The 27,628-nt window shown below is 46.4% G+C and overlaps 1 protein-coding gene across 1 annotated transcript in view; it reads right to left on the reverse strand.

Annotated features, from left to right (window-relative positions):
• Positions 1-3,550, reverse strand: part of LOC134574847 (NACHT, LRR and PYD domains-containing protein 3-like) — a 176,717-nt gene extending 173,167 nt beyond the window's left edge. Inside the window, exon 1 of the mRNA XM_063433904.1 lies at positions 1,899-3,550. Within this exon, the coding sequence (XP_063289974.1) occupies positions 1,899-3,550 (1,652 nt within the window). The remainder of the gene's footprint in view (positions 1-1,898) is intronic.
• Between the last annotated feature and the right edge of the window lie 24,078 nt (positions 3,551-27,628).

Raw genomic sequence — 27,628 nt, forward strand, 5'->3', positions numbered from 1 at the left:
AGGACAGAGGCGGATTCCAGGGTGGACGGAAGACGGCGCGGCTCCAGTTAAGCTACGGCGGTTGTGGAGTCTGCGGTGGTTGTGGTGTCCAGTGCGGTGCTTGTGGTCCTCGGCGCAAGCTAGGAAGCGTCCATCAACGGAGGGTGATCCGTTACACTTGGTTTAGGTGCAAAGTTTTATTCACCGGACTAAACCAAGCAACACCATGGAATTGATTCCGGGGATGTACAGAGCCCTGAGCCCCAGATTTTCGATGCTGATATATCTAGCTCTGTACATCCAATCACCCCACTTTTTGCAGGGATCCCAGATGGGACCTGGGGCTATTCATCCATATTAAATGTAACCCTGTGTACTTGTGTGTCCCTGTGTCCTGTTAATATCTCCCAAAGCGAGAGATGGTTATCTGTTCCCCAGCCCCTCCTGTATGTGTTGTGTTGTGCTGGGTGCCAAATAAACATTGTGAAACGTTGTATCCTGGAACTGTGTCACGTCCTGTTACTGGGGAAATGGGTCTGACCTACTCTAACCAAATGGGATAACCAGCCAGGTTACCCAGGTCCCGCTACAGTAATTTCTTGTGTTCGTTTTGCTAATCCCCATTATATTGGATCATGTAAGTAAAAGCAAAGTTTTATATTTTGTAATATCAAGTGCCTGGAGTGCGAGTTTTCCTTGTTTTTGCCAAACCTGCACCAGACTTTATTGGTTATAACCAGGAGTGCAAGTTTTTGGACTTTATGTATAGTTGTTAAAAAATGTAATAAATTGAAAAAATAAAATATATATTTTATAGTCTAAGGTTATGCTCCTATATAGTGATATTAATTGAATCTGCTAAGGACGAAGGCTTTTTTGAGATGCGACAAGTTTGTGACCAAGACCTTTTTGGCACTTTTGCCGTATGTTCATTATAACACAATTTCCACTTTCCTTTTCCTCTTAGTTTTACACTTTCTACACACCAAGGGCCAATAAAGAAAACTAGCTCAAAATACATTACCTGATTAGTTCTGATTGTTAATTGCCCAATATTTCTACGGTATACATTTTTAGACGTTTTAAAACCAATATTGCAAGGAGTGAATTACAATTTTAAAGTAAAACCTTGCAAAATTTGTCATGCTTAAATTACAACTTTTATAGGAGACATAGTATCAAACTGCTATACAAAAGCATATTTTTTATAGAAAGTACATCCCCCAGGCTATGTAGCTAAGAGATTTTGAACACTTTTCATTTAACCATTTTATCACAAACCTAGGACAAAATATTGTATATATTGTGGGGTTTTTTTCACAAATGTTTTATTTTGGGGAATTTAACAGCCCAAGTCCCACTACTGCAAATTCTCCATATTTGTATTGTACTACAGTTCTCAATTACTATGATGGCCATAATCCTACTGCTCATCCAACCCATAATTCTACGGCTATTACTGTCAATAAACTATCCCCTAATCCCACCTCAGAGGTATTCCTTCTGATGTGAGATTTCAGAGCTCACATAAACCCCGGGAATCTATCTGATACTGGGGACATTTAAAATCACTGTGCTTGAGTGAGATCACAAATTAGTGTAAAGGTTTATGAGCCCAACTCACTTAGAGCCCTGCACACAGCTCATCTGTCAGCTTGGGGTCACTAATTGACATGAGAAGCATCTGTACTATCAGTGCTCTACACTGTGACACTGGGTGACACTAGTGGCACTCCGTATTGTATTTCTGTTCTTATTTGTTGTTTCCTTTGTGAGATAAATCCAATCACAGCTCTTTAAACTATTCCAGACATCCTAAAATCTCACTGTAACTGCCATCATCGTTTCCTTATCCTCTAACCCGAACACTGTCACATCTGTCATTACAAACTATGTCCCCAATTGTTTAAATGACTTACTCAATTGATGAACACTTGTGAAGTCCTGGAGCTAATGCTCTTAGTGTCTCAGAATTAAGTGAATGTTCATTGATAGAAAGGCTGTGAACACATTTGGTTTTCATCAAACAGTAAGTTAGTTCTTGTATTGTATTCTCTTCCATCCAATTAACCTGCAGGTCTGACAAATGAGACATCATTCTTCCAACAAAGTCTTCATCCTGAGTCTCATACAGCCAGCTCAGTATATTATTATGACTGTATTCCAAACTACATTGTGCTATCAATTCTTCCAAGACCGATTTAAATGCAGGATATATTTTACACTGAGTGATTTTACCGATCTCTGCTTTTAGTTTTTCATTGGCAAGACCAAACAAGAATCGCACAGTTAATAGTAAGTGGGGTCTGACTTTCCCTTCTGAATTAGTAAACTGTGAGATATCCCCGCTCCCGGCCTCCTCATTCAGTACATAATACAGAGCAGCGAAGAACTCCTGTACACTCAGATGGATGAAGCTGTAACAGGTTTTGGTCTCAATGTCCCTTTGAAAGATGGTCTCATTCAGGAAGAGAGATTCAATGTCTGACACAGTAAGTCCATGCTTTTCAAGGTCTTCTTCCTCAAATATGATTTTCTGATTCCATACTCCTTCCTTGGCCAAAGCACTGAGCTTCTTCATACAGGAGCTTATAGATTGATCAGAGCTTCTACCATGATACTTTATTAAGCTCTTTATATAAAGCAGGTAAACAGAGGTGGTGGTGTTATTAATCAAACTGAAATCCTTTTTAATTTGTTGTTTAAGAACAGTGCAGACAATCCAGCATGTAATAGGGACAGCACACAGTGTGAACAGAGTGTCATTTTGTTTAATTAAAGTAAGAGCTTTGTCTGCTTGTTGTTTATTTTCAAAGAAACTGGAGAAATATTCTTCACGGTTTTCCCCTGTAAATCCCATAATTTCTACATAACGGGGAAATGTGATAATCTCCTTTAGTTTCTCCAGGGTGTATGGTCTTGTGGTGATTAAAAGTGAAGACTTTCCAAGAACCTGTTTTCTGAATAAACAGTTTAGAAGATTTTCTTTGGGAATCTCTTGGAATGGATCTTCTATATTAATCTCTGCTTCATTCCCAAAAGGGAGTTTCAATTCATCCAAACCATCAATTATAAAGAGGATTTTTTTATCATCTTCAAAAATAGATTTAATCAGATTATGTTGGCATTTTAATCCGCAGATCCCGGATATAAGAGTAGCAATGCTTATTTTATCTGTGACGCGATTGATCTCCCTACAACTGATGTAAAAAATAAAATGAAATCTGTCCTGATATAGCTTTCCAGAGGCCCAGTCTAGCATGATCTTCTGGGCAGTCGTAGTTTTTCCAAACCCAGCCGGTCCTTGTAACACCACAGTAGCAGGACAGATTCCATCTTCACCGGTATCAAACAGAGCTTCGATAGTGGTTGGAGAATAGTCCTCTGAAGATCTGTCCATTAACTCTCGATGTTCTTTACCAGAATATTTTAATTCATGTTCTCTCTCCTCTTGATCACGGTGTTTCTTTATCATCCGTAGTCTTGTATATCTTCTGTTTAGAGGAACAGCGTCTCCCAAACGGGCATTTCTGTCTGTAATCTGTTGGTATTTATTCTTTATATCATCCATGTATTTTTTTCTGACAACTGTGAATGAGAATGTTATATTAATTGCAATGTATAGCACATACATCATTTATATCAGATTAGTTTATAATACTTATGTTGCCATGTTCTGCATGTGGGATTGGAAAATAAAATACTGAGGAAAGGTGGGATGGATGGATAGGGCAGGTTAAATGGGATCAGAGGGATGATTGGGTGAAATATCTGACATGGGGGACTCTTAGGGGAGGTGTGAGCAAGTGACCCGGGGGATGGAGGGAGGGATAGAGGCATGCATGAGACAGGTGACATGGGGAGAGAAGGAGGGAAGGAAGGATTGGGGAAATTATACTGTGAGAAGAGAGAAGACACATAGGGACAGAGAAATTCTAGGGCAAGGAAGAGGGGAAAATGTTGTAGAAGTGCAGTGTGTAGAAACATAGAAACATAGAAACATAGAATGTGACGGCAGATAAGAACCATTCGGCCCATCTAGTCTGCCCAGTTTTCTAAATACTTTCATTAGTCCCTGGCCTTGTCTTATAGTTAGGATAGCCTTATGCCTATCCCACGCATGCTTAAACTCCTTTACTGTGTTAACCTCTACCACTTCAGCTGGAAGGCTATTCCATGCATCCACTACCCTCTCAGTAAAGTAATACTTCCTGATATTATTTTTAAACCTTTGTCCCTCTAATTTAAGACTATGTCCTCTTGTTGTGGTAGTTTTTCTTCTTTTAAATATAGTTTCCTCCTTTACTGTGTTGATTCCCTTTATGTATTTAAATGTTTCTATCATATCCCCCCTGTCTCGTCTTTCCTCCAAGCTATACATGTTAAGATCCTTTAACCTTTCCTAGTATGTTTTATCCTGCAAATGTGTATGAATGTATCATTGACCATCACAGAAATATTACGCCCACCAGTTTATGCAATAAACAAAGAACTGAGGTGAAAAGCAAACCGGATTGAACAAACATGGTCCAAATATACTGTAATGGAAAAAGTCACATTTCAGCTGATTTTCCTATTTGACTATTTTATCCTAGATTTTTTTAAATAAAGTTTTGAATTTCCCATAATCCGCGGTTTGATTAATAAACTCCCGAGTGATGTGAGGGGTGTATGGATGTATCACAGAGCTCAATAAGCACATGGAGCACAGAATGCGGTGAGAGGAGGGAGGGGGTGTAGCAGTAATGTCTGTTACAGGGGGTCCAGGGGTAGCGGGGGATACTTTGTTATGGTCATAGGTACGTGAGATGTAGGAAAGCACCTGTGAATGGCACTGATAGAGTTAACTCATTTACATATTTTCCCGACCTTGGATGGTAAAGTATGTAACTTATAATATAAAGAAGGAAGGAGAATTTATACGAAAAAAATATTTCTTTTTATCTCTAACCCGAATCAGACCTGTGCAATCACTGCTTACTCTCTCTACCATTACTCAGCTTTGAATTCTATGGGTCGTTTTATTCAAATGTTTTAGATTTGATAGATGGAGGATCGCCTGAAAGCTTGTCTTTCTGAAAGTCTGTTCCAATAAAACCGGTTTTACAAGACACTAATTTAATCTGTTTTAAATCTGCATCACTGGACTAATCCAGCTAACATTTCTAACCCAATAACATACATTTCTACAGAAACAGCCAATCCTTCCTGTGACGAGAGCAATCTTGCCACATTGCGTTGGAGAAGCCTAGCTGCCCGCCTGCTGCCTTTGGACTATGGCCCTGGGAGATTGGGCCCTTTAAAAACAGTATTCGGCCATACCAGAGTGTATGTCACTCATTCTGGCCCTTTAACCCCTTAAGGACACATGACATGTGTGACATGTCATGATTCCCTTTTATTCCAGAAGTTTGGTCCTTAAGGGGTTAAATACAGTGGGGTCATTTGGTACTTGCCCTGTGTGAGCTGTGGTAACCCAGATAGCTATGCCATGGAGCCTATTCGTATGATTAAAGACTTTGGCTCTATGGCGATTAAACTGTATTCGGTTGGTCTGAGTGCCATTCACCTAATAATGTGCACTCAGACCTGAGCTATCTGGGGATATGTGAAATGTCTGTGTGTTATGTGTAAAATGTGACTTTATGTATTTTAAAGTGTTTTATGTCGTTTTGCAACCATGTGGTTAATGGAGTCTGCCTCTAGTCCTGGATAATTGGATTACTTCTCCAATTATCTCCAGGGCAGAAGGGAGGAAGCCGGGATGCATTGTGGGGGATGTTTTACTTCTGTTTGAGCCAGAATGTGCCATGCAGCAAGCCAGGGCCCAAAAGATACTTTTACTAACTTTTGAACCCCTGGTCTGATTCATGCAATTTTTGAGTATGTTGTTCCCCCGAATGGATTGATTGTGAATATGTATTTTTATGTGAATGTGATGTATGGTTTTAAAGTTATGAAAGTTGTGTAAAAGTATATTTTGAACTGTACAAATAATGGGATTATGTGTCACACTAAGGGGAGGGGATGTGTGGGATGTAACATCTATGTCATTGGTTATTTTATGCCTCCCCCTGGGTGTGGCCTGTATGTGTACTCATGTAATAAAAACCAGGCTGGGTGCCCCAGCACCTGAGACCACTGCTTGACCTTAAACACGGAGCCTTGTCTCGTTCTTGGGGGGATTCACTGTATGCTGTTGGAGATTGACTGCTAGGAGTGTAAGCTGATGTCGGCTTTTCCTATTCATCTGCTAGCAGCTATTCGTGAGGTTCCAGCTTGGAGTGCTATCTTATTCCCTGGTATGCAGTTCGGGAGTTTGATGCATTCGCCTGTATCTAGTTCGTGAGTTTTGATGTTCTGCAGTAGCTGTGCCTTTCTGAGAAAAGGGGATTATCGCCTAAACGGATTTTAACCCCTCATATGCTGAAACGGTCCGTTACACTTCCATTTACAGTCTGCACTAGGAAGTGTGATTAGTAAATGTGTAAATGGCAGATACAATGCGGCTTTCCTCGCTGGTATAATCCTTCCATTTACAGTCTGCACTAGGAAGTGTGATTAGTAAATGTGTAAATGGCCAGATACAATGCGGCTTTCCTCGCTGGTATAATCCTTCCATTTACAGTCTGCACTAGGAAGTGTGATTAGTAAATGTGTAAATGGCCAGATACAATGCGGCTTTCCTCGCTGGTATAATCCTTCCATTTACAGTCTGCACTAGGAAGTGTGATTAGTAAATGAGTAAATGGCAGATACAATGCGGCTTTCCTCGCTGGTATAATCCTTCCATTTACAGTCTGCATTAGGAAGTGTGATTAGTAAATGTGTAAATGGCAGATACAATGCGGCTTTCCTCGCTGGTATAATCCTTCCATTTACAGTCTGCACTAGGAAGTGTGATTAGTAAATGTGTAAATGGCCAGATACAATGCGGCTTTCCTCGCTGGTATAATCCTTCCATTTACAGTCTGCACTAGGAAGTGTGATTAGTAAATGTGTAAATGGCAGATACAATGCAGCTTTCCTCGCTGGTATAATCCTTCCATTTACAGTCTGCACTAGGAAGTGTGATTAGTAAATGTGTAAATGGCAGATACAATGCGGCTTTCCTCGCTGGTATAATCCTTCCATTTACAGTCTGCACTAGGAAGTGTGATTAGTAAATGTGTAAATGGCCAGATACAATGCGGCTTTCCTCGCTGGTATAATCCTTCCATTTACAGTCTGCATTAGGAAGTGTGATTAGTAAATGTGTAAATGGCAGATACAATGCGGCTTTCCTCGCTGGTATAATCCTTCCATTTACAGTCTGCACTAGGAAGTGTGATTAGTAAATGTGTAAATGGCCAGATACAATGCGGCTTTCCTCGCTGGTATAATCCTTCCATTTACAATCTGCACTAGGAAGTGTGATTAGTAAATGTGTAAATGGCCAGATACAATGCGGCTTTCCTCGCTGGTATAATCCTTCCATTTACAGTCTGCACTAGGAAGTGTGATTAGTAAATGTGTAAATGGCAGATACAATGCGGCTTTCCTCGCTGGTATAATCCTTCCATTTACAGTCTGCACTAAGAAGGGTGATTAGTAAATGTGTAAATGGCAGATACAATGCAGCTTTCCTCGCTGGTATAATCCTTCCATTTACAGTCTGCACTAGGAAGTGTGATTAGTAAATGTGTAAATGGCCAGATACAATGCGGCTTTCCTCGCTGGTATAATCCTTCCATTTACAGTCTGCACTAAGAAGGGTGATTAGTAAATGTGTAAATGGCAGATACAATGCAGCTTTCCTGGCTGGTATAATCCTTCCATTTACAGTCTGCACTAGGAAGTGTGATTAGTAAATGTGTAAATGGCAGATACAATGCGGCTTTCCTCGCTGGTATAATCCTTCCATTTACAATCTGCACTAGGAAGTGTGATTAGTAAATGTGTAAATGGCCAGATACAATGCGGCTTTCCTCGCTGGTATAATCCTTCCATTTACAGTCTGCACTAGGAAGTGTGATTAGTAAATGTGTAAATGGCCAGATACAATGCAGCTTTACTCGCTGGTATAATCCTTCCATTTACAGTCTGCACTAGGAAGTGTGATTAGTAAATGTGTAAATGGCCAGATACAATGCGGCTTTCCTCGCTGGTATAATCCTTCCATTTACAGTCTGCACTAAGAAGGGTGATTAGTAAATGTGTAAATGGCAGATACAATGCGGCTTTCCTCGCTGGTATAATCCTTCCATTTACAGTCTGCACTAGGAAGTGTGATTAGTAAATGTGTAAATGGCCAGATACAATGCAGCTTTCCTCGCTGGTATAATCCTTCCATTTACAGTCTGCACTAGGAAGTGTGATTAGTAAATGTGTAAATGGCCAGATACAATGCGGCTTTCCTGGCTGGTATAATCCTTCCATTTACAGTCTGCACTAGGAAGTGTGATTAGTAAATGTGTAAATGGCAGATACAATGCGGCTTTCCTCGCTGGTATAATCCTTCCATTTACAGTCTGCACTAGGAAGTGTGATTAGTAAATGTGTAAATGGCCAGATACAATGCAGCTTTCCTCGCTGGTATAATCCTTCCATTTACAGTCTGCACTAGGAAGTGTGATTAGTAAATGTGTAAATGGACAGATACAATGCAGCTTTCCTCGCTGGTATAATCCTTCCATTTACAGTCTGCATTAGGAAGTGTGATTAGTAAACGTGTAAATGGCAGATACAATGCAGCTTTCCTTGCTGGTATAATCCTTCCATTTACAGTCTGCACTAGGAAGTGTGATTAGTAAATGTGTAAATGGCCAGATACAATGCAGCTTTCCTCGCTGGTATAATCCTTCCATTTACAGTCTGCACTAGGAAGTGTGATTAGTAAATGTGTAAATGGCATATACAATGCAGCTTTCCTCGCTGGTATAATCCTTCCATTTACAGTCTGCACTAGGAAGTGTGATTAGTAAATGTGTAAATGGCAGATACAATGCGGCTTTCCTCGCTGGTATAATCCTTCCATTTACAGTCTGCACTAGGAAGTGTGATTAGTAAATGTGTAAATGGCCAGATACAATGCGGCTTTCCTCGCTGGTATAAACCTTCCATTTACAGTCTGCACTAGGAAGTGTGATTAGTAAATGTGTAAATGGCCAGATACAATGCAGCTTTACTCGCTGGTATAATCCTTCCATTTACAGTCTGCACTAGGAAGTGTGATTAGTAAATGTGTAAATGGCCAGATACAATGCAGCTTTACTCGTTGGTATAATCCTCCCATTTACAGTCTGCACTAGGAAGTGTGATTAGTAAATGTGTAAATGGCCAGATACAATGCAGCTTTACTCGTTGGTATAATCCTCCCATTTACAGTCTGCACTAGGAAGTGTGATTAGTAAATGTGTAAATGGCCAGATACAATGCAGCTTTCCTCGCTGGTATAATCCTTCCATTTACAGTCTGCACTAGGAAGTGTGATTAGTAAATGTGTAAATGGCAGATACAATGCGGCTTTCCTCGCTGGTATAATCCTTCCATTTACAGTCTGCACTAGGAAGTGTGATTAGTAAATGTGTAGATGGCCATATACAATGCGGCTTTCCCCGCTGGTATAATCCTCCCATTTACAGTCTGCACTAGGAAGTGTGATTAGTAAATGTGTAAATGGCAGATACAATGCGGCTTTCCTCGCTGGTATAATCCTTCCATTTACAGTCTGCACTAGGAAGTGTGATTAGTAAATGTGTAAATGGCCAGATACAATGCGGCTTTCCTCGCTGGTATAATCCTCCCATTTACAGTCTGCACTAGGAAGTGTGATTAGTAAATGTGTAAATGGCAGATACAATGCGGCTTTCCTCGCTGGTATAATCCTTCCATTTACAGTCTGCACTAGGAAGTGTGATTAGTAAATGTGTAAATGGCAGATACAATGCAGCTTTCCTCGCTGGTATAATCCTTCCATTTACAGTCTGCATTAGGATGTGTGATTAGTAAATGTGTAAATGGACAGATACAATGCAGCTTTCCTCGCCGGTGTAATCTTTCCATTTACAGTCTGCACTAGGAAGTGTGTGTAGCGGAGTAGAGGTATGATCCAAGGTAGCTCCGCTGGTAGACAGGAACAGCAATCCAATACAGGTATCAAACGGGTAGCGTAGTCACAATCCCTTCCCTCCAAGAACTAGACGACACATAGCTTGGAGGTCAACTGTCAGCTTTATTCACACAATTTCTTTTATGGCTTTTTCCCATGCAAGGGAGGTAACTCAAAACAACCAATCACCTCACAACCACCTCCCCTCCCTCTCCTCCCCTTAGATTAGCAGGTAAATTAATTAGAGGGAACCGAGTTTTCCCCAGTTTCTGAATGTCCCCTAAATACAGGGGGTACGAGGATAAACGAGGGGTCCCCTGGTAGGTCTGCTCTGGGTGAGTAACATATTCAAATTGCACCCAGATCAGACCAGGGGTTCGGGAGTTACAGACATCCAAAGATTTGACCGACTGCAGGGACATAGAAGCCGAAAACGGCTCCATAGATTCTGGCCCTGTAGTCGGTCTACTTCCCTGCATAGAAAGTGCCGAATAGCTCAGCCATCCGACCCCAATCTTTGGTTCGGATGAATCCCCTAGACTGGGGAATGCAAACTACCGAACGGCGGACCGTTCGGCAGTTTGGATCATACGATTTGGTGATCCTGGAGGTCTGAGCGGTGTCCGGGTAGTCGAGCGTCCGATTTTAGTTCCAGACGCTCGACGACCAAACACCGCTGTTCGGCAGTTAAGATGGCCGCCGCCACGTGGAGATTAGGCGAACGGCGGCCACCCACGGACCCAATAACGGTATGTGCACATTGGTTCTTTCTTAACATGCTGGTATAATATACAAGATGTATGGACATATAGGGTTAGGGACACATAACATGGTAAATACGAGTTTCGGGTGGCTGCTTCTGCCACAATGCTCCCCCAGAACCAAGCCAGCATACACAGTCTGATCCCAACGGATCGGCTTGGGGATGTCTGGAGGAGTACCCACAGATCACTTGTCCAGTTCCGTTTGTCGGGATAACCCGTCAGCATTTCCATTGAGCTTCCCCGGGCGATATTGGATATTGAAATCAAAGGGCTGAAGCGCTAAGCTCCAGCGCAGCAGTCTGGCATTGTCTCCTGACACCCGGTTCAGCCAGACCAACGGGTTGTGATCTGTGAGCAGGGAAAATGTTTGTCCATACAAATAGGGCTGTAGTTTCTTGAGGGCCCACACCACGGCAAGGCATTCCTTTTCGATGGCGGCGTAGCTTACTTCTCTGGGTAAAAGTTTTCGGCTGAGGTAAGCTACTGGGTGTTCACCGCCATCGGCTCCGATCTGGCTCAGTACTGCTCCCAATCCGAACATTGAAGCGTCTGTATGGACGAGAAAGCGTTTAGTCGGATCGGGAGCAGCCAACACAGGGGCATTAACAAGGGCATTTTTTAGGAGTTGGAAGGCCTGTTCACACTCTGGGGCCCATACTACTAATTTGGGAAGGTTTTTGCGGGTTAAGTCGGTAAGGGGCTTGGCTAGGGCGCTGTAGTTAGGTACAAACTTTCGGTAATATCCTGCCGTCCCCAAAAAGGCTAGTACCTGGGTTTTAGTGCGGGGGGTTGGCCATTTAGCTACGGCCTCTATTTTGGCTGGTTCGGGTTTTTGGTGGCCGCTGCCTACTCGGTGTCCGAGGTATTGGACCTCGGCCATCCCTATATGGCATTTACTGGGCTTGAGGGTCAGTCCGGCTTCCCGGATGCGGTCTAGTACTGCTCCGATATGGTCTAGATGATCGGCCCAGGAGTAGCTAAAGATGGCTATGTCGTCTAGATAGGCGCAAGCGTATTCCTGAAACCCGTCCAATAGTCGGTCCACCATCCTCTGGAAGGTGGCCGGGGCGTTCTTCATCCCAAATGGCATGACCCGGAATTGGTACAGGCCAAATGGGGTGACGAAGGCCGACTTGGGAATGGCGTCCTCGGCTAGAGGAATTTGCCAATATCCTTTACAAAGATCAATGGTGGTTAAGTATTTCCCTCTAGCCATTTTGTCTAATAGCTCGTCTATCCGGGGCATGGGATAGGCATCGGATATGGTTTTATCATTGAGCCTCCGGTAATCTACACAGAAGCGGGTAGTTCCATCCCGCTTCGGCACGAGTACTACGGGGGATGCCCAGGGGCTATCTGAATGCTCAATTACCCCCAACTGCAACATTTCCTTCAGTTCTTTGTACATGTTTCCCCTCACTGCTTCGGGAATGCGGTAGGGCGGTTGACGGAGTGGGATCGGATCTAGGGTTTCTACCCGATGGGTAGCTAACGGGGTATATCCCGGGAGGTTGGAAAAAGTGGCTCCTTTTTCCCTAATTAAACTTTGGGCCTGAGCTTTTTCCTGGGGATTCAAGCGGTCTCCTAGCTGTACGGCTGCGAGATCCTCTGGGAGCGTTCCTCGGGCCAGCATGTCAGGGAGGGGTAGGTTATCTGTGTCCTCTGCAGCCGAGGCGCAGATGGCGGATACTTCCTCTGTGCACTCGTGGTAGGGCTTCAGCATGTTCACATGGAACATGCGTCTGTCCCCGGTCCCGGCGCAGGGGCCGATTATATAGGTGGTATCGCAGACCTGCTCTACCACCTTGAATGGGCCCCGCCAGGAAGCCTGCAGCTTGTCAGTAGGGACGGGGCGTAGGACTAGTACTTTCTGGCCGACCTGAAAGCTGCGGTCCCTGGCTCCCTTATCATACCATTGGCGCTGGCGTGTCTGGGCCGCCTGGAGGTTGTGGCGCACAGCCCGGGTCAATTCTTCCAGGCGGTTCCGAAACTCCAACACATACGGTACGATAGGGGTGCCGTCAATGGTCGTTCCCCCCTCCCAGTGTTCCCTTATTAGGTCTAGGGGTCCCCTTACCCTCCTTCCGAACAACAGTTCGAAGGGAGAGAACCCAGTGGACTCTTGGGGCACCTCTCGGTAGGCGAACAGGAGATGGGGTAAGAACCGCTCCCAGTTCTTCTGAGTGGCTACGAACGTGCGGATCATTTGTTTTAAGGTCCCATTAAACCGTTCGCAGAGGCCATTGGACTGGGGGTGGTATGGGGAATTAAGGATAGCTCGGACTCCGCATACTTTCCAAAGCTGTTGCGTGACCTCGGCCGTGAATTGGGTACCCTGATCGGAAATGATCTCCCGGGGGATCCCCATACGGGTAAATATACGCATGAGGGCGTCTACTATGGTCTCTGCGTGTACATTCGTCAGGGCTACTGCTTCGGGGTATCTAGTGGCATAGTCTACCACGGTCAATATGTATTTCTTACCAGACGGGCTTTTTTGTCTCAGCGGTCCGATAATGTCTACCGCTACCCGGCTAAAGGGTTCTTCAATAATGGGCAGGGTGTGTAGTTTGGCCTTGTATCGGTCCCCCCGCTTTCCCACTCTCTGACAGGTATCACAGGTATTACAGTATTGCTTAATATCCTGTGATATCCCTGGCCAGAAGAAGTTCTGGAGCAGCCGATGTTTGGTTCGGCTGATCCCTAGGTGTCCGGACATGGGAATGTCGTGGGCGATCCGCATTAACTCTTGTCGATATTTTCGAGGCACAATTAACTGTTTAATGGGTACAGGAATTGACCCGGCTACTATTTTTTCTGCATACCGGTATAATAACCCCTTATCCCAAGCATATCTCTCCCCCTCTCTGCCAGTCTGGTCTTTATCTATCCTGTCCTTGTAAACCTGTAGGGACGGGTCCAGGGCGACCTCGCTACCAAATTCTAACGGGGCAGCCCAGGGTAATACAGTGTGATCAGGGGGGTTCGTGCTTACCTGAGCCTCAGAGTCAAGGTGGGGTGCCGTGGTGCGAGCCTGTTGGCGGGTGACGACCGGGTAGGCTTCCTGTGGAGGAGGCCGGGTAACAAAAGCGGAAGTTAGCTCCCCCAAATCGTTCCCCAAAATCACATCGGCAGGTAGGTCCTGCATCATCCCCACTTCAATTTGTCCTGCCCCCGCTCCCCAGTCCAAATGTAGTTTAGCAGTGGGTACCTTGTAGATAGCTCCCCCTGCCACTCGAACTGCAATGCAATCTCCAGTGAGATGGTTCGGGGCCACTAAATGGTTCCGTACCAGAGTGATGGTGGCCCCAGAATCTCTTAACCCCTCCAGCCGCTTGCCCTCCACATGGACCACTTGCCGGTGGCCCTGGCGGTTGTCTGAGGCCGCCTGGACCGGGTTTACCTCATGGAGGGTGCCCAAGGGTTCTTCTATTTGGGTAGAGGTGAAAGGTTGAGCCCAGGGCCTGCCCTGATAGCAGTGTACCGCGGCTCGGGGGGTGGTTGGTGGTCGTTGAGGGGTCCAGGCCGGTCTGGTCCGGTTTTGGGGACAGTCTCGTTGCATGTGACCCAGCTGGTTACATGCATGGCACCGGACAGATGCCCGGTTGTTGTACCGGGGGGGTTGGGACTGGTAGGTCCCCCCTGGTCGGGGCGGATTTACTGGGGTAAGCTGGGGAACAGCTGGCGTAGATTGCATTCTACTGGAGAAATGCTGTTCCCGTCGGGAGTCCTGATGCTCATCTGCTAATTGAGCGGCCTCATGCAGAGTACGGGGCTTACGGTCTCTTACCCAGATCTGTAACTGTGGAGACAAACGTCGGTAGAACTGCTCCAGCATCATCAACTGCTTGATCTCTTGGGCCGTGACGGCTTTGGCTGCCTCCAGCCACCCGTCAGCTGCCCGTTGTAGGCGGTGTGCAAATTCTGCATGTGAGTCTTTTTCTGATTTGGGTAATGTCCGGAACTGTGTTCGGTATGCTTCAGGTGTAATGGCATACCGTGCGAGCAAGGTTTGTTTTACCTTCTGATAGTCTCGGATATCCTCTGCCGGCATAGCTCGGTAGGCATCTGCTGCGCGGCCGGATAGGTTACCCGCTAGCACTCGTACTTGGTCTTCAGTGCTAATGGCATGCAGCTGGCACAAAAGTTCAAAGTTCTGTAAATAGCCATCAATGTCCCCCTCGGTATCATTAAATGCTTTGAATACCTGGTATGGTATTTTAGCTTTCGCTGGCGGGGTGGGGGCCGCTGTTGCGCTTCCCTGCGCTGATCGCTGCATAAAGAGAGCCTGTACATCGTTGTACACCTGGTCTGCTTTCTGTGCTGCCATGGCTGGTGAGAATAGAGCCATCCTGGCCCTATATTCTCTGGTAAACTCAGTTTCTTCCCCCTCCCTTGGAGGTGCTGCAGCAGCTGCGACTCTGTCTCCTTCCATGAGTTCTGCGATTAGGATAGCCTTTGTTTTGTTGCTTGCTATCCTCCCTCTCGCTTCCAGTAACTCTTTTAGCGTGTCCCGTTTCAAGAGGGTATAATCTGTTTCCATTCAGTCCTTTTTAATTCCTGCTGAATGCCTCTTGCTGTGTAGTACGATCCCGTCGCTTGCCACCAATTGTAGCGGAGTAGAGGTATGATCCAAGGTAGCTCCGCTGGTAGACAGGAACAGCAATCCAATACAGGTATCAAACGGGTAGCGTGGTTACAATCCCTTCCCTCCAAGAACTAGACGACACATAGCTTGGAGGTCAACTGCCAGCTTTATTCACACAATTTCTTTTATGGCTTTTTCCCATGCAAGGGAGGTAACTCAAAACAACCAATCAAATCACAATCACCTCCCCTCCCTCTCCTCCCCTTAGATTAGCAGGTAAATTAATTAGAGGGAACCGAGTTTTCCCCATTTTCTGAATGTCCCCTAAATACGAGGGGTACGAGGATAAACGAGGGGTCCCCTGGTAGGTCTGCTCTGGGTGAGTAACATATTCAAATTTCACCCAGATCAGACCAGGGGTTCGGGAGTTACAGGTATTTAAAGATTTGACCGACTGCAGGGACACAGTAGCCGAAAACAGCTCCATAGATTCTGGCCCTGTAGTCGGTCTATTTTACTGCCTAGAAAGTGCCGAACAGCTCAGCCATCCGACCCCAATCTTTGGTTCGGATGAATCCCCTAGACTGGGGAATACAAACTACCGAACGGCGGGCCGTTCGGCAGTTTGGATCATACGATTTGGGGATCCTGGAGGTCTGAGCGGTGTCTGGGTAGTCGAGCGTCCGATTTTAGTTCCAGACGCTCGACGACCAAACACCGCTGTTCGGCAGTTAAGATGGCCGCCGCCACGTGGAGATTAGGCGCTTGAGATTACGTGGAGATTACCCCTGGTCTGATCTGGGTGAAATTTGAATATGTTACTCACCCAGAGCAGACCTACCAGGGGACCCCTCGTGTATCCCCGTACCCCCCGTATTTAGGGGTCATTCAGAAACTGGGGAAAACTCGGTTCCCTCTAATTAATTTACCTGTTAATCTAAGGGGAGGAGAGGGAGGGGAGGTGATTGTGAGGTGATTGGTTGTTTTGAGTTACCTCCCTTGCATGGGAAAAAGCCATAAAAGAAATTGTGTGAATAAAGCTGACAGTTGACCTCCAAGCTATGTGTCGTCTAGTTCTTGGAGGGAAGGGATTGTAACCACGCTACCCGTTTGATACCTGTATTGGATTGCTGTTCCTGTCTACCAGCGGAGCTACTTTGGATCGTACCTCTACTCCGCTACACTCGCTGGTATAATCCTTCCATTTACAGTCTGCACTAGGAAGTGTGATTAGTAAATGTGTAAATGGCCAGATACAATGCAGCTTTCCACGCTGGTATAATCCTTCCATTTACAGTCTGCACTAGGAAGTGTGATTAGTAAATGTGTAAATGGCAGATACAATGCGGCTTTCCTCGCTGGTATAATCCTTCCATTTACAGTCTGCACTAGGAAGTGTGATTAGTAAATGTGTAAATGGCCAGATACAATGCGGCTTTCCTCGCTGGTATAATCCTTCCATTTACAGTCTGCACTAGGAAGTGTGATTAGTAAATGTGTAAATGGCCAGATACAATGCGGCTTTCCTCGCTGGTATAATCCTTCCATTTACAGTCTGCACTAGGAAGTGTGATTAGTAAATGTGTAAATGGACAGATACAATGCAGCTTTCCTCGCTGGTATAATCCTTCCATTTACAGTCTGCACTAGGAAGTGTGATTAGTAAATGTGTAAATGGCCAGATACAATGCGGCTTTCCTCACTGGTATAATCCTTCCATTTACAGTCTGCATTAGGAAGTGTGATTAGTAAATGTGTAAATGGCCAGATACAATGCGGCTTTCCTCGCTGGTATAATCCTTCCATTTACAGTCTGCATTAGGAAGTGTGATTAGTAAATGTGTAAATGGCAGATACAATGCGGCTTTCCTCGCTGGTATAATCCTTCCATTTACAGTCTGCACTAGGAAGTGTGATTAGTAAATGTGTAAATGGCCAGATACAATGCAGCTTTCCTCGCTGGTATAATCCTTCCATTTACAGTCTGCACTAGGAAGTGTGATTAGTAAATGTGTAAATGGCCAGATACAATGCAGCTTTCCACGCTGGTATAATCCTTCCATTTACAGTCTGCACTAGGAAGTGTGATTAGTAAATGTGTAAATGGCAGATACAATGCGGCTTTCCTCGCTGGTATAATCCTTCCATTTACAGTCTGCACTAGGAAGTGTGATTAGTAAATGTGTAAATGGCCAGATACAATGCGGCTTTCCTCGCTGGTATAATCCTTCCATTTACAGTCTGCACTAGGAAGTGTGATTAGTAAATGTGTAAATGGCCAGATACAATGCGGCTTTCCTCGCTGGTATAATCCTTCCATTTACAGTCTGCATTAGGAAGTGTGATTAGTAAATGTGTAAATGGCCAGATACAATGCAGCTTTCCTCGCTGGTATAATCCTTCCATTTACAGTCTGCACTAGGAAGTGTGATTAGTAAATGTGTAAATGGCCAGATACAATGCGGCTTTCCTCGCTGGTATAATCCTTCCATTTACAGTCTGCACTAGGAAGTGTGATTAGTAAATGTGTAAATGGCCAGATACAATGCGGCTTTCCTCGCTGGTATAATCCTTCCATTTACAGTCTGCATTAGGAAGTGTGATTAGTAAATGTGTAAATGGCAGATACAATGCGGCTTTCCTCGCTGGTATAATCCTTCCATTTACAGTCTGCATTAGGAAGTGTGATTAGTAAATGTGTAAATGGCCAGATACAATGCGGCTTTCCGCGCTGGTATAATCCTTCCATTTACAGTCTGCACTAGGAAGTGTGATTAGTAAATGTGTAAATGGCCAGATACAATGCGGCTTTCCTCGCTGGTATAATCCTTCCATTTACAGTCTGCACTAGGAAGTGTGATTAGTAAATGTGTAAATGGCAGATACAATGCGGCTTTCCTCGCTGGTATAATCCTTCCATTTACAGTCTGCACTAGGAAGTGTGATTAGTAAATGTGTAAATGGCAGATACAATGCAGCTTTCCTCGCTGGTATAATCCTTCCATTTACAGTCTGCATTAGGAAGTGTGATTAGTAAATGTGTAAATGGCCAGATACAATGCAGCTTTCCTCGCTGGTATAATCCTTCCATTTACAGTCTGCACTAGGAAGTGTGATTAGTAAATGTGTAAATGTCAGATACAATGCAGCTTTCCTCGCTGGTATAATCCTTCCATTTACAGTCTGCACTAGGAAGTGTGATTAGTAAATGTGTAAATGGCCAGATACAATGCGGCTTTCCTCGCTGGTATAATCTTTCCATTTACAGTCTGCACTAGGAAGTGTGATTAGTAAATGTGTAAATGGCAGATACAATGCGGCTTTCCTCGCTGGTATAATCCTTCCATTTACAGTCTGCATTAGGAAGTGTGATTAGTAAATGTGTAAATGGCCAGATACAATGCGGCTTTCCTCGCTGGTATAATCCTTCCATTTACAGTCTGCACTAGGAAGTGTGATTAGTAAATGTGTAAATGGTCAGATACAATGCAGCTTTCCTCGCTGGTATAATCCTTCCAGGAAATGTCATACAGTTCAAAATAGCAGAGCTGGAAATATTCTTCCAGATCAGCTACTTTGGCCTTAAAAATATAAAATTCACTTTGAAATCCTGCCAGTTCTCACTTTAGTGAATAACCTGGTGTAACGGCTACCCAGGTAGAGAGAGGGTATCTGCCGTTGAAGACGTCCTTTTCCCTGCAAGCTGCTGTGGAGAAGTAAAGCTGGTGTAATCCCATCCACGATATCCAGAGCGAGAGTCAGGTTCAGCTGTAACAGGAGCAGAATAACATTCCCAAATAATCCCCTTCCAAGAACGAGACGTTTTGAAGGGTCAAGATGAACTGAGGACTGGGACACCCAGCCTGCTTTTTATTAGGATAAGTGTAACGGACCGTTTCAGCATAAAAAGGGGAAAAATCCGTTTAGGCGATAATCCCCTTTTCTAGAGACAGGCACAGCTACTGCAGAACATCAGAACTCACGAGTTGGATACGAAATAACACTCCGAACTGGAACAGCTGAACAAGAAAAGCATACAATCGGCTTACACTCTTGGCAGTCAGCTTACAATCCAATCCCCCCCAAGAACGAGACACACTTCATTTTGAGGGTTAAGCAGGAACTCTAGACTGGGACACCCAGTCTGGCTTTTATTTCCAACTCACACATACAGGCCACACCCAGGGGGAGGCATAAAATAACCAGTCAGATACATGGTACAACCCACACATCCCCTCCCCATCGTGTGTGACACATAATCCCATTATGCATACAGAGTAAAATATACTTTTACACAACTTTCATAACTTTAAAACCATACATCACATTCACATAAAAATACATATCCACAATCAATCCATTCAGGGGAACAACATATAAAAAAATGGCATGAATCCGACCAGGGGTTTAAAAGTTACTAAAAGTATCTTTTGGGCCCTGGCTTGCAGCATGGCACAATCTGGCCCAAACAGAAGTAAAACATCCCCCACAATGCATCCCGGCTTCCTCCCTTCTGCCCTGGAGATAATTGGAGAAGTAATCCAATTATCTAGGACTAGAGTCAGACTCCATTAACCACATGGTTGCAAAAAGACAGTAAAAGACATAAAATTACATACTGATACATTTAACACATAAAACACACATTTCTACATATCCCCAGTTTAACTGAACACATAAATACCTACATAATATTTAAGACAGTATTACTGTGATATGTTACAAAGTCTTAAAGGGACATTAGTCCCAAAAGTCCCAATATGTCCATCGCTGATTTTAAAGGGCCAGTAGCAGCAATATAAATTATTACATGCCCAAATATAGTGTTTATAGAGCAATATGTCCATGGGCCGTAGTCGCAGGGCAGGAGGCTAGCAGCCAGGCCTCTCCAGTTCACAGTGGCGAAGCTGGTTTCGCCACATTTCTCCCCTTGGCCAATTAGACTAACAGGGTACCTGACTTTCTGCCGGTCAGTGCCCTGGTTAGTCCAGCAACCCACCCACGAAACAGAAATAACAGAGCAGCCCACCCACACTAACCGGTTACTACATCTGGGTGAGGAAGGATTTTGTCCAAGTTCTGGTGTTTCACCACTGCTGGGTGGGAGACGGGTAGGCTGCCTTGGTGGGTTGCTGAGGGGGCAGAGACCAGCGGTACTCTGTCCTGTTGCCAGCACTACCACGGGAGTAGTCTGGTGGGCGCCTGGTTGCTGGAGACTGGCTGTCTCCCCTTTAGGTGCACAGCTCGACTGCCGGAGGGGGAGACCGACTGTCTCCCCTTTGGATACATCACACTGAGGCTGGGGAACAGGACCGACCGTCCCTATCCCTTGTGCTGTAAGTGCAGAGACTATGGTCCCATCTGCACAGCTGTGGGGCTTAACAGCTCCCCTTGGTGGGTTAGGTTGCCGTGGGAGAGAGGGTGTAACAAGCTCCTCTCTCTGGATGGCAAACTGCCGCTGGGGAGAAAGGATGGCACCTTCTGCTCCCTGGGGTACCCACTGCCGCTGGGGAGGAAGGATGACACCTTCATCTCCCTGGGGTACACACTGCCACTGGGGAGGGAGGACGCTGCTCTCCTCTCCCTTCGCTTCACACTGCCTTCCTGGCACATCACTTTGCTGCTGGGGAGGAAGAACGACACCTTCATCTCCCTGGGGTACACACTGCCGCTGGGGAGGGAGGACGCTGCTCTCCTCTCCCTTCACTTCACACTGCCTTCCTGGCATATCACTTTGCTGCTGGGGGGCAGGAACAACAACCTCTGCCCCCTGTAACTCAGCCTGCCGCTGGGGAGGAAGGACTGCACCTTCGGCTCCCTTGGACACACACGGCTGCTGGGGAGGATGGACGACACCATCAGCTCCCTGGGGCACACATTGCCGCTGGGGAGGGAGAACGCTGCTCTCCTCTCCCTTCCCTTCACACTGCCTTCTTGGCATATCACTTTGCTGCTGGGGGGCAGGAACAACAACCTCTGCCCCCTGTAACTCAGCCTGCCGCTGGGGAGGAAGGACGCTGCTCTCCTCTCCCTTCACTTCACACTGCCTTCCTGGCATATCACTTTGCTGCTGGGGGGCAGGAACAACAACCTCTGCCCCCTGTAACTCAGCCTGCCGCTGGGGAGGAAGGACTGCACCTTCGGCTCCCTTGGACACACACGGCTGCTGGGGAGGATGGACGACACCATCAGCTCCCTGGGGCACACATTGCCGCTGGGGAGGGAGAACGCTGCTCTCCTCTCCCTTCCCTTCACACTGCCTTCTTGGCATATCACTTTGCTGCTGGGGGGCAGGAACAACAACCTCTGCCCCCTGTAACTCAGCCTGCCGCTGGGGAGGCTCCCTTCGGCTCCCTTGGACACACACGGCTGCTGGGGAGGATGGACGACACCATCAGCTCCCTGGGGCACACATTGCCGCTGGGGAGGGAGGACGCTGCTCTCCTCTCCCTTCACTTCACACTGCCTTCTTGGCATATCACTTTGCTGCTGGGGGGCAGGAACAACAACCTCTGCCCCCTGTAACTCAGCCTGCCGCTGGGGAGGAAGGACTGCACCTTCGGCTCCCTTGGACACACACGGCTGCTGGGGAGGATGGACGACACCATCAGCTCCCTGGGCCACACATTGCCGCTGGGGAGGGAGGTCTGCAAACCCCCTGGCCCGCTCTGATTCCCGCGGCAAGTACTCTCGCACTGCTTTCTTCACCTGCTGTATTAGATCCTCTGAGAGGTTGGGTCCGCATATAGCCAGCACCGCGGTGACCTCTCTGTCATACGCCTCTTGAGTGTAGCTGGGTGCCATGCTTGCTCTGCTGCAGTTGGTTCCTTGTAGATAGGGGCGCTGTACGGGTACTGGCGTTGCCCTCACTTTGTAATCCAGGAATGGTGTTGTCTGTAGCTGTCCCTCTGGTTGTAGGAACGATCCCGCCGCTTGCCACCAATTGTAACGGACCGTTTCAGCATAAAAAGGGGAAAAATCCGTTTAGGCGATAATCCCCTTTTCTAGAGACAGGCACAGCTACTGCAGAACATCAGAACTCACGAGTTGGATACGAAATAACACTCCGAACTGGAACAGCTAAACAAGAAAAGCATACAATCGGCTTACACTCTTGGCAGTCAGCTTACAATCCAATCCCCCCCAAGAACGAGACGACACTTCATTTTGAGGGTTAAGCAGGAACTCTAGACTGGGACACCCAGTCTGGCTTTTATTTCCAACTCACACATACAGGCCACACCCAGGGGGAGGCATAAAATAACCAGTCAGATACATGGTACAACCCACACATCCCCTCCCCATCGTGTGTGACACATAATCCCATTATGCATACAGAGTAAAATATACTTTTACACAACTTTCATAACTTTAAAACCATACATCACATTCACATAAAAATACATATCCACAATCAATCCATTCAGGGGAACAACATATTAAAAAATGGCATGAATCCGACCAGGGGTTTAAAAGTTACTAAAAGTATCTTTTGGGCCCTGGCTTGCAGCATGGCACAATCTGGCCCAAACAGAAGTAAAACATCCCCCACAATGCATCCCGGCTTCCTCCCTTCTGCCCTGGAGATAATTGGAGAAGTAATCCAATTATCTAGGACTAGAGTCAGACTCCATTAACCACATGGTTGCAAAAAGACAGTAAAAGACATAAAATTACATACTGATACATTTAACACATAAAACACACATTTCTACATATCCCCAGTTTAACTGAACACATAAATACCTACATAATATTTAAGACAGTATTACTGTGATATGTTACAAAGTCTTAAAGGGACATTAGTCCCAAAAGTCCCAATATGTCCATCGCTGATTTTAAAGGGCCAGTAGCAGCAATATAAATTATTACATGCCCAAATATAGTGTTTATAGAGCAATATGTCCATGGGCCGTAGTCGCAGGGCAGGAGGCTAGCAGCCAGGCCTCTCCAGTTCACAGTGGCGAAGCTGGTTTCGCCACAATAAGGTACACACAGGACACTCCCAGGTGGAGGATGAAAACAACCAATCATACACATGGTAACACCCCCACATCTCCTCCCCTCAGATAAACACATAACATAATTAAAACGTACAATATTTTACCCCAGTTCTGGATGTACCCCAAAAACAGGGGGTACAGCTTTAAATCCGGTATCCGGTAGCTCTCATTCAGGGGAACAATATATCCAAAAATTAGCCCATTCGGATGAATGGTTCGGGAGATACAGAGTTCCAAAGTTTTGACCGACCGCACAGACCAACTAGCCGAAAATAGTTCCATGAGTTTTGGCCTTGCGGTCGGTCTCTGTTCGCACGGTAAAAAGATACGAAAATCTTGCCATCCATTCGAATCTCGGGGTTCGCTGAAATCCCCATCGACGATTAAGTATAACTACCGAACGGTGGGACGTTCGGTAGTTTCCGTACGAATTTATGGAGGTCTGGAGGACTCAGCAGTGTTCGCCTGTTTGCGTATCCGTTTTTAGTTCCATGCGGTTACAGGCAAACACCACTGTTCGTGCGCAAGATGGCCGCGAACACGTGTAAAGTCCCGAAATGGCGGCCACCTATATTTTACACACGGAGTTCGTACGGAATCATACGAACGGTTTTACTACCGAATCCCCCTATACTTTACACCGTGGATTCACTTAAACCATGCGAACAGAGGAAAATGGAACGAATAGAGGATTAAACTGTAATTCCCTTGCTTGTTTCACAGCCACCAGAGACTTGTAAGGATTTGTTACACTGCTCCCCTTTTGTGGAACACTCCGGCAGACCCGGATATATCCTTTTCGGGTCAACTTGGGGCTGTCCGGTCTGCTGCTACGGTAGAAGTTCCGTTTGCCTGGATAGTCCGTCAGCGTTTCCATTGAATCGGCCAGGGCGATACTGAATGCAGAAATTATATGGCTGTAGTGCTAAGCTCCATCTTAGTAAGCGTCCATTGTCTCCAGCTACTCGGTTCAGCCATACCAGGGGGTTATGATCGGTGATCAGAGTAAATTCCTGCCCATATAGGTAGGGTGTAAGTTTCTTTAGGGCCCAAACTAGGGCTAAACATTCTTTTTCCACTGCCGCGTAACTCACTTCTCTGGGCAACAGTTTTCTGCTAAGGTACGCGACAGGGTGTTCTTTCCCATCCTCTCCGATCTGGCTCAGAACTGCCCCCAGTCCGTACATGGATGCATCTGTATGGACGACAAATCTTTTGTTAGGGACGGGGGCAGACAGAACAGGTGCATTGATCAGAGCATTTTTCAAGGCTTGAAAGGCTGTTTCACAGGCCGGAGACCACAGGACTACTCTAGGCAAATTCTTTTTAGTTAAGTCTGTCAGGGGTTTAGCGATAGCACTATAGTCCGGGACAAATTTCCTGTAGTATCCTGCTGTCCCTAAGAATGCCAATACCTGCGTCTTGGTGTGGGGTGTGGGCCAGTTAGCTACCGCCTCAACCTTAGCGGGTTCCGGGCGTTGTTTCCCACATCCTACCCTGTGTCCCAGGTATTGGACTTCGGCCATGCCGAAGTTACACTTTTCTGGTTTCAGAGTCAGGCCTGCGGCCCGAATCTGATCCAGTACAGCCTCTACGTGTCGCAAGTGTTCCCCCCATGTTTCACTATAGATCGCTATGTCATCCAGGTACGCGCAGGCGAAGTCCTGGAAGCCATCAAGAAGTCTATCTACCAAGCGCTGAAAGGTAGCTGGGGCGTTCTTCATCCCAAATGGCATGACCTTAAATTGGTACAAACCAAATGAGGTGACGAACGCCGACTTGGGGACAGCCTCGTTGGCCAGGGGGATCTGCCAGTATCCCTTGCATAAATCAATGGTGGTCAGATACCTCCCCCTGGCAATGCGATCTAATAGTTCGTCCACTCGGGGCATAGGGTACGCATCTGTCACGGTACGGTCATTGAGTCGTCTATAGTCTACACAAAATCTAGTAGCTCCGTCCTTTTTGGGCACTAGGACTACTGGCGAAGCCCAGGGGCTGTCAGAAGGCTCTATGACTCCTAATCTCAACATCTCTTGTACTTCCTTTTTCATTTCTTCCCTGACTGCCTCAGGGATTCTGTACGGGGTCTGCCTAAGGGGCACTTGTCCTGGGGTCTCTACATAGTGGGTCGCTAGCGTGGTGTATCCCGGTTCATGAGCGAACGTTAATTTCTTTTCCATTATCAGCTGTCTAAGTTGGCCCTTCTCGGCTGCGGTTAGTCGCTCCCCTAGTTGGATGGTGTCCAGTAAGCTAGGGGATTTTCTGGGTGCTAACAGGTCTGGGATGGGTAGGTTATCGGGGTCCTCGGTAGCAGAAATGCATATAGCGGCAATATCCTCTGGCCGCTCTTGGTACTCTTTTAGTAAATTTACATGAAAGGTTTTCTGGATTCTCTCATCTTTTTTGCTGGCAATCACATAAGTAGTGTCTGCACGTCTGGAGTTTATTTCCCTTTACCGGTCTGAGTACCAGCACCTTCTGACCCACCTGGAAGGTTCTCTGTCGGGCGCCCCGATCATACCAACGTTTCTGTCGACCCTGGGCCGCATGGAGATGGTCCCGTGCCATCCGTGCCAACTGCTCCATGCGGTCCCGCATCTCCAGAACATATGGTACAATAGGGACCCCTTCATATTCCATCTCCCCTTCCCAATGATCCCGGATGAGGTCGAGGGGACCTCGTACCCTTCTTCCGTAAAGCAGTTCGAACTGGGAGAACCCAGTGGATTCCTGCGGTACCTCTCGGTATGCAAACAAGAGGTGCGGCAAGAACCGCTCCCAGTCTCTGTATTCCGCGGTAAAGGTCCTCAGCAACTGCTTCAGGGTACCATTAAAGCGTTCACAGAGACCGTTCGTCTGGGGGTGGTAGGGTGAGCTGAGGAGGTTTTGAATACCGCAGACCTTCCATAACTGTTGGGTCAGATCTGCGGTAAATTGAGTCCCTCTGTCAGACAGTATTTCTCGGGGAAAGCCTACTCTAGTGAATATCCCCACTAGGGCACTGGCGACAGTGTCGGCCTGGATATTTGCCAGGGCGACGGCTTCCGGGTAGCGGGTAGCGTAGTCCACCACAGTAAGTATATATTTCTTACCGGATGGACTGGGGTTAGGTAGGGGTCCTACCAGGTCGACTGCCACCCGGCTAAACGGTTCCTCGATTATGGGTATAGGTGACAGTCGAGCTTTAGGGTGGTCCCCTCTCTTCCCTACCCGCTGGCATATGTCGCATGTACTGCAGTAGCGCCGCACATCCTTGGAAATCCCCGGCCAGAAGAAGGTTTGTTGCACCGGTGGCAGGTGATCCTAGGCGAGTCCCGGGGGTAGTTGTTGTGTCCTTGAGGGCGAGCTGGCCCTGGTGGTATGGGAGCCCGGAACTCTGGTCGAGACGAGGCAGCTGGGGAACGTTGCTCCACTTTGATAGCTGGCCTTGGAGTATTTTGGCTTACTCTCCTGCTTTCGGCGTACTCGTCTGCCAGCCGAGCTGCCTCCTTTAAGTTGCTAGGACGTCTGTCCCTTACCCAATCCTGCAAGTCAGCAGATACACCTTGGAAGAAGTGTTCTAATAAAAATAGTTGTAATACTTCTTCTCCCGTGCTAGCGCTGCATCCTTGCATCCAGTGTGATGCCACTCGCTGTAACCTATTAGCCCATTCCATGTGGGAGTCCACCGCTTTCTTTTTGGACTCCCGGAAGCGGCGACGGTATGTCTCTGGGGTTACAGCGGTGCCTCTTTTACCTTTTGGTACTGCGCAATCTCTTCCGTAGTAAGTGCTCGAAAAGCCTCATTTGCTTTTCCTGATAGCTTCCCAGCCAGAATAGTGACCCATTGGTCTGGTGGTACCTGGTGCAGTGAGCACTGCCGCTCAAAATCTGCCAAATATCCATCAATTTCTTCCTCATTTTCTGCAAAAGCTTTAAATGCAGTAAATGGTATTTTCTTCTTTGCAGCAGCGGGTGGAGGAGTAGGAACTGTATGTGTACTGGCTTGTTTAGCTAATACATGTTCTGTTTCTTGTCTTCTCTTAGTCTCGATCTCCTCTTTTGCGTCCTTGAACAGCCTGTCTATTAGTTCCCTGGTTGTTTCTGGATACAAGGCTAATCTCCGCTGTACAATAGCAGTAAGTACATCTTCCTCGCTGACCGGTGCAATAGGTTCAGTTACCTCCATGGACCTATCCATTTCGTCCAGCTCCAGTAGGTC

This window comes from Pelobates fuscus, chromosome 10 (assembly GCF_036172605.1).
Source record: "Pelobates fuscus isolate aPelFus1 chromosome 10, aPelFus1.pri, whole genome shotgun sequence".
Taxonomy (NCBI): Eukaryota; Metazoa; Chordata; class Amphibia; order Anura; family Pelobatidae; genus Pelobates; species Pelobates fuscus.